An 8,255-nucleotide genomic window follows, 5' to 3' on the forward strand; every position below is an offset into this window, starting at 1 on the left:
TAAGCACTTAACAAATACCACAGTTATAAGCACTTAGTACAGTGCTTTACACATAGTAAGTGCTCAGTAAATATGATTGACAAGAAGTTGTCAATGTTTTAAAATGGCCAGATCAGATTTATTCTAATCGGTATCTATCCAGCAGTAGTGATAAGCGGTGAGATCATTACCATGGCTTCCACTGCTACCTTGCTTTTTCATCTTAAAGATATTAATGAAATAATGTTGGCTTCGAAATTTTCTGGCATTTTTTTTGGACAGAGTGTATGAAGATGTCTAGGCAGCCCTTCCTTCCCGTCTTGAAAGCCTAGGCAGGGGTGTCATAAATCCTGAATCAAGTACTCTTCTTAATGCACTGACTTACTCAAAAGTTGGCACAGGATTCTTATCATCATAACTTGGCAGGTTCTCGCCTCCTTGATGGTGGAGGTCATTCAAGTGTTGTTTGCCATTTCCTCAGGATTTCCTCCAACTCTACAAAGAAGCAAAACCCATATATTCTCTTCAGGCAGTTATGCAGTAGAGCGAATAGGTCCATAGACCCTCTGTGCCTCTAAATTGAAAACTTCTAGCTCTTTTTAGCCTTTAAATCTTAGCCATGATTAAAGGCTTCTAACAACTGGATCATGAGGAAATGCAAAAGAATTGCAGTATACTTCTTTACTACTTTAAATTATTCCTTAGTCTTTGAATTATTTGTATCCAACTGACCAATCCTAGTGTTTATGTTCTACCTGGGTAGAAAGACACCCTCTTGTGTTTTACGGGTGCTCACAGCTGAAGTTTTGTCGTGGTATTGAAAAGCTGCTGAAATAAACAAGGTATACAGTTCCTAGGAGGTCATTTTAGGTAAAGCTGTACGGAGTGGGGGTGCAAACCTTTGGTTGTAATGTAACGACAATTAAGAAAGGACTGTATTTTAGACACTAGAAATGTCAGATTCAGTTGCAGGTTTCTTTTTTAATTTCACATGCACAGTCTCTCCATTATGTTTTATTCCATTCAGTTTCAATTGAAATTGAATACCCCCTACACAGGGCATTTGGCTCTACTTTTCACCCCAAAACTGTTTTAAGGGTCAGGTCCACTACTGAGGAGCTATACATATTAGACATACTTTCCTTTCTTTGAAAAATCTATTAAAATGGAATTGGAATACCTGAAGAGTTGGAGTTGGAAGAGGTTCAAGGTTATAGCTTGTCTACTTTAAAAAAAAAAAGCCAAAAACCTGAACCAAGTCACTTAACTTCTTTGTGCCTCAATTACCTCATCTGTAAAATGGGGATTAAGACTGTGAGATCCATGTGGGACATGGACTGTGACCAACCTGATTATCTTGTTTCTGACCCAGTGCTTACTACAGTGCCTGGCATATGGTAAGTGCTTACCAAATACCATTTTAAAAAATGAACCTCAGAAGAACAGGAGGGCAGTTGGAAAGGCCTAAACAAAGTCAGGCCTCATCCAAGTTTCTGACATGTGAATTTCTTCAAAGACACTAGATCTTTCATTCTCGGATGTTGACGATTAGTAGAGTTTTGTCTAAACAAATTGGTATGGCATTTGAAATTAAAAAAAAAAAACAAATGAGAAAAGTGTGGGTAGGCCAGGCTGATGCAGAACATAAAATAAAACAAATGGCTCGGGCTGTATCACCCCTCTTTTGTGGGCAAGATAAGATGGTTTGAATTAGAGAGCGGTATAGGAGCCGAGGGTGGTTTGTACATTTAAACGGTAATTAGAAAAATCTATGGCAAGGATTACAGTTAAATTTTCAAATGTCAGATGAGAAACATTAGCCAGCCCTCAGTCGAGAGAACTATGGAATTCAAAATTTGCATGGGGCCTGGGAAAGAAGAGGATAGTGAATGTCTCCCAGCTTCATGCCCCAATTATTCCAGACCTCTCCCTCTTTCTTGAATTAACCCTTCTATCTTTTCTTTCCTGGAAAGAAATACCGTTCAGTTGGGACTACTGAATGTCTTTTTGACATTTTTCTCTCTGAGTTTGTTTTTCTTCAATTTCCTTCTTCTTTCTCATTTTAACCCTTTTCCTCCTCTCACCTGCAAACTCCTGCTCTGATTCTTGACATTTCAGCCAACCACATTCATCAGGCAGTATCTGATAGGCAACCAACAGTAGAGGAGAGGTGTAATACTGGCAGCATGCCTGGACTATTGAAATTTTCACCCCAACTGCTATAGTCCAGACCTAGACACTAGTCAGAAGGGGTGAGACATCAAAGTCTTTTGGGACCAGATCTCCTGCCCGAAAGGCCAAGGACTCTGCTCTGTTAAACCTTCAATCCAGAAAATGTATGTGTTCTTCTTCAATGTTAAAAGCACACAGGTTGTAACCTTAAGGGAATTTCTATCAGCTCTGTTATCATCTAGACTGTAAATTTGTTGTGGGCGGGGACTGTATCAACCATGTTGTATTCTCCCAAACAGTACAGTGCTCTGAATAAAGTAAGTGCTCAATACCACTGATGATGGAGGTTTGAACAACTTTTTTTTTTAACAGTATTTGTTAAACACTTACTATGTGCCAGGCACTGTACTAAGACTGGGGTAGATAGAAGATAATCACGTTTAACACAGCCCTCGTCCCACATGGGCTCACCATCTTAATCTCCATTTTACAGATGAGGTAACTGAAGCACAGAGAAGTTAAGTGACTTGCCCACAGTCACACAGCAGACAAGCGGCAGAGCCAGGATTAGAACCACGGTATCGCTTAGCAGTTGTCTTTGCAATTGGGCTTATCTAACATTACTGAGCATCCAGTGAGTGGGGACAGCAAATAGAAACTCAACCAAGGACATACCTTGTAGTCTAGAAATGAGGCAGCAACCTGCTTCTGACACCTAAGCGCTTCCCTCTCCTGCACTGTTCATTGTTCTCACTAAAGTTTGATGATTAATGTCAACTCTCTGATTTCAGGCAGGCACTTTCTACTACCCATCCTTTACGTTCTGTGATTTTTAAAAGTTAAAGTAACTTGGGCTTAAGGCAGATGAACACTTCAGAGTAAGAGTTTTGCCTAGATAAAATTAGTGACTAGTCCAGCCTTCACCAAGTAGAACCGGAGAGCTAAGCTGGAGCTCTTTCAATTTATCATTGTCATTTAGAGGCAGAATATGGTAGTTTGCTGAATTGAAAATCTCCCTCTGTCTGTATCAGATCAGCTTTTTCCCGGCCTACTTTCATGGCCCATCTGACTGTACGGAAGGTTCCAATGGGGGATGAAAAAGCTTCATCCGCCTTTTGCCATGCAGGAGTCAATAAGCCACGTGACAGCTGAGCGATATAGACTGTCGCTAAATGATTTTTCGTATTGATAGATGGAGCAATATGTTGTGTTTTATTGCACAAGTCTCTTCCCTGCTTTAGAGATGGAAATTAGTACCCTTCTTCCACTTTGGGCCCCAGATTGTTTTATTTTATCCCAGACTATCTTATTTGAAATTTATAAAAGCACCCAGAGACTTGATAGCAAATTATAGATGTTTCAAAACAAAGTTTCCTCCAATTAATGGACATTTTATTGCAAAAAGAGTTAATTTATAATGCCTATCTGTCTGATTATTAGCTTACCCTGGGGTGATGGAATGGGTATTAAGTAGGTTATTTTGTCCTTTGGTGGAAGTAGGGTATGTGGGGATGGGAGTAGGGAGGAAAGTGCTTACTGTACAGAACTCCCTAATTCTAAAATCTGTAAGAGCATGTACTCTGAAGAGTGTCCACAGCTGACATGGACAACCTGAAAGCTGGTGCTTTAAGGGTCTGCCTTGTTGCATTTTTAATCAGCTAGGAGTCTAGACTTAAATCTTTCAAAACAACTTGTACTATAATCCATTACGTGTGCTCCATTTTATCTAGTGTTTTGGGCATTATGGTGGCAGCTGTGTAAAATATTTGTTTTGCTTGTTTAGAATTGAATTGTAGCATTTAAGGCGAGCAATTATTGCTGTACACAAGCTGCCAAATTCCCAATGTGCCCCATCAAGCAGCTCGCAAATGCCGCTGAGTTGCAGGAGAGGTGGTTATCTTAGGCAAAATGGAAAAGGTGTCTGCCTATCTAGTCAAAGAGAGAAAGGAAAGGGCGTATTCTGCTTACCGGAGCGCTGATCAGCTGTTGGGCGAGGAAGCTGGCATTTGGGGACCAAGGCTTTAAGGAAGAGAGTTCTTGTTTTTCCAACCTGTGCTGTGAAGGAAGAGACAGCATTTTAATAAAAAAAAAAAAACCTACTCAAACTTTACAAAATTTCTTTTCAGACAAAGCAGAAAAAATGCCAGTTCTGTGTCTCAAGACAGCATTTTAATAAAAAAAAAAAACCTACTCAAACTTTCCAAAATTTCTTTTCAGACAAAGCAGAAAAAATGCCAGTTCTGTGTCTCAAGACTCCTGGGAACAGAACTACTCACCAGGAGAAGGGTTTCAGAGCGCGAAGGAGAACCCACGGTACCTGAGTTACCAGGGGTCCCGAAATGGCTACATGGGGGGCCATGGCTTCAATGCCAGGGTGATGTTGGAGACACAGGAACTGCTTCGCCAGGAACAGAGGCGGAAAGAGCAACAGCTCAAAAAGAAGACCCCTCCCGACGGACCAAACAGCTATGACTCCTATAAGAAGGTCCAGGACCCCAATTTCACACCCCCTAAGGGCCCCTTCCGGCAAGACGTACCCCCCTCCCCTTCTCAGGTAGCCAGGCTGAACCGATTACAGACTCCTGAAAAGGGACGACCATTCTACTCTTGAGGGGGAGTCAAGGTAGATTCTGACGTATGATGCAATAAAGGACATTTTCCTATGAAGACTTGTATTTTGAAAAGTGTTTTCTTTTTTTTTTTCTTCTTTTTAAAGCAGGACGGTACTAAGGAATATCTCTGTTGTCTGTTTCAGTGCCTTTAGCAATGTGGGCAAGGAAGTGATGTCCGTGCCACTAGGTCTCAAGTGTTATTTCCATGGCAGGATTTTTCCATCACCTGACAATCATCCTGTAATTACACTTTAAGCATCTCCCTTGGCTTCCCCGCATCTTAGCCCAGCATCCATTCGCTATCCCTGGCTCATTATTCAGATCTGCAAGATTACCTTCTGCTCTTTCACCAACATGCAGCTTTGTTGCATAAAAAGATAGAGGACCGCATTTTACATCTGTTTTACTCAATTGGATGTGGGATTATGTATCAATCTCTGAGGGATAAAAGATCCCTGAGGACTACGCTTAAAAAATGTTTCATGGTGGAATCATTTACAGTACTTGTTGATCAATATTTAAGTGCCCTGTCTCCTCCCTCAGCTCATTTGAGAAGAAAACCCATCTTTAGCCTTATTCAAAGGCAGGGCAACAAACATTATGGTTTTCAGTAATCACAGGGATCCTTTTTTTTTTTTACAAGTTTACCTTATATCTCAACATTATCAGCACAATTCCTAATGAAGACTATAGAAACATATATTTATAAATACATTTTCTCCATCATGGCCATAAGGCATTCTTCCACTTTCATAACCACAGGGAAAGAGGCCCACATTTACCACTGGTACAGAGGAGTGTGAGTGGGCTGATTAAACTGAATTTTAACATGTGAAAATGGTGTACATGTGAAAATGGTAATTTTTTTAGGTATTTTTTTGGATAGGAAGGTTTAGAGCAGGACAAAGGGAAATCAGACTGTTGATTTTTGGATCAAAAAGCTAATCTGCTTCTTACAATTTGCAAAGTCTTGCTACCATTGACAGTTGCCTTGTGCTTCCATCTACTGTATCTTTGTATTATGATACCACACTAAAAAAACCCTGTAAACTGTATGAATTAAAGATAAGTGGAAGAAAACTGTTACACTTCATACTGAAAACACTACAATGTCCAAAAATAACTAACAAAAAAGATTGCTCTAGCAGTGATATTTTTAATGTGCATATGGGATATGAGAATTTCTGTTGCAGCAGCTGTTTTTACGTTTGTTGGTATGAACTTCATGTATTGTAAAATATAGCTGGGTTGCTAAAGTGCCTGCAAATCCTGTGAAAAAAAGCTTGAGATTAAAGCTCAGCATATCATGTAAAAAAAAAAAAGAGACAAATCTTGTATTGCGTGATTTAAAATATGCCTATTTTTTTTTACTGGCACATTTTATTTTTGCGTCAACCTGTTTTTAGAACATATGTGAAGACTTCTGCAAAGTATCTGGTATTTTGTGCCTGTTTGTTCATGGTTTTGTTGTTAATACAGTGTTTAAAATTGTTACTAATGAGTGACATTGGATGACTATGGCTCTTTTACACAGCATTCCCAAAACTGTGTGAAACAGCTTTCCCTGTACATATGAGATTTAGAATAAAAGTCTGTTTTCACCTTGTTCTCGGTAGTGGTTGTTGATTTTCTGTGGAACCCCCTCAACATTTTTAAAAGCTATAGCCCTTCAAAAGAACCAGCAGTTATCTTCTCAGAGTCCTGGTGAAAATCTCATTTAGTCTGTGGCTATAGAAACGCAAGAGGAATAACCAAACCCCACTTAAACCCAGAATTAGCAAAAAGACCTCATTAAAATAATAATAATGATAGATTTATTAAGCGCTTACTATGTGCAAAGCACTGTTCTAAGCGCTGGGGAGGTTACAAGGTGATCAGGTTGTCCCATGGGGGGGCTCACAGTCTTAATCCCCATTTTACAGATGAGGTAACTGAGGCACAGAGAAGTGAAGTGACTTGCCCAAAGTCACACAGTTGGCAATTGGCAGAGCCAGGATTTGAACCCATGACCTCTGACTCCAAAGCCCGTGCGCTTTCCACTGAGCCACGCTGCTTCTCCACTGAGCCACGCTGCTTCTAAAATGGCTGGGGTTCCTTGCAAAGAGGAAAACACTCACTGTCCTTCGAAAAACACTACAAGTGGGACTACATACATGCAGTCTTTGACCTCCTGATAACTGACTCTCCTGAATGCTGCATGATACTGGAGAACCAATTTTCTCTTAGGAACGATGTTACAGAAAACCCAAACAACTTGCATGCGTAGGGCTGAAATTGGGAGGAAATGTTTTAAAGGACACAGTGAAACTAAGCCTCAGACAATGCTGCGTCCCAGCTGAAAACTGGAAGTAGCATGACCTACTGGAAATCAATTGTATTTGAGCACTTACTGTGTGCAGAACACTGTACTAAGCACTTGAGAGAGTACAATATAACTGAGGTGGTAGACACATTCCCTGTCCACAACAGGCTTCCAGACAGGCGGGGGAGAGAGTAATATAAATTATGGATGTCTACATAAGAGCTGTGGGGCTGAGGGAGGAATGATAAAGAGTGCAAATCTGAGCATATGGGTGATGCGGAAAAGTGTGGGAGAAGAGGAAATGAGGGCTGCCACTATGGCCAGAGGCAGGATGTGGGCGAGAGGTTGGCGGCGAGACAGACGAGGTACAGTAAGTAGGGTGGCAGTAGAGGAGCAAAGTGTGTGGACTGGGTTTTAGTAGGGATAAAGTGATTGAGTGCTTTAAAGCAGATGGTAAGGAATCTCTGGAAAGAGCATAGGCCTGAGAGAGGACCTGGGGATTAGCTCACTTGTCTGCTGTGTGACCTTGGGCAAGTCACTTAACTTCTCTGTGCTTCAGTTGCCTCATCTGTAAAATGGAGATTAAGACTGAGCCCGGGGACAGGGACTGTGTCCAACCTGATTATCTTGTAAAATGGGGATTAAGACTGTGAGCCCCCCCGTGGGACAGGGACTGTGTCCAACCTGATTATCTTGTAAAATGGGGATTAAGACTGTGAGCCCCCCCGTGGGACAGGGACTGTGTCCAACCTGATTATCTTGTATCTACCACAGTGCTTAGTAGAGTGCCCGGCACCTAGTAAGAACTTAAAAAATGGCACTTAAGAAAGAACAAAAACATAGTTGTGGAGAATAGCCCAGTGTGGCATCCTATTATCAAGGAGTGGCTCCTTTTGAGCAAAATATTGTTGAGGAAAGAAAGGCAAGGAGATAAAGTTGAAAACAGCACCAAGTGTGGCAAACATGCACAATAACACAACATGAAGCAGTTTTTTCATATACCTAATGGGGCAGGGACCTTGGATCGCACATTGGACTTTTAACCACAAATGCCCTCTGGTGAATTTCACCATCCATGGTATGTTCTTTGAATATGATGGACAACTATACATATTCCAAATGAGAGGTTGGTTCTTGAACCAAGTTTGGAACCTCTAGTTTTACAAAATTACCAAAAATTGTGTATACAC

The 8,255-nt window shown here is 40.9% G+C and overlaps 1 protein-coding gene across 12 annotated transcripts in view; it reads left to right on the top strand.

The window, feature by feature from the left end:
• Window positions 1–6,121, top strand: part of PARD3 (par-3 family cell polarity regulator) — a 496,072-nt gene extending 489,951 nt beyond the window's left edge. For all 12 annotated transcript variants that reach the window (XM_038755497.1, XM_038755494.1, XM_038755500.1 and 9 more), the window contains one exon: window positions 4,369–6,121. In XM_038755497.1, the coding sequence (XP_038611425.1) occupies window positions 4,369–4,762 (394 nt within the window). In that variant the 3' untranslated portion in view covers window positions 4,763–6,121. The remainder of the gene's footprint in view (window positions 1–4,368) is intronic.
• The last annotated feature ends 2,134 nt before the right edge of the window (window positions 6,122–8,255 follow it).

This window comes from Tachyglossus aculeatus, chromosome 13, assembly GCF_015852505.1.
Source record: "Tachyglossus aculeatus isolate mTacAcu1 chromosome 13, mTacAcu1.pri, whole genome shotgun sequence".
Taxonomy (NCBI): Eukaryota; Metazoa; Chordata; class Mammalia; order Monotremata; family Tachyglossidae; genus Tachyglossus; species Tachyglossus aculeatus.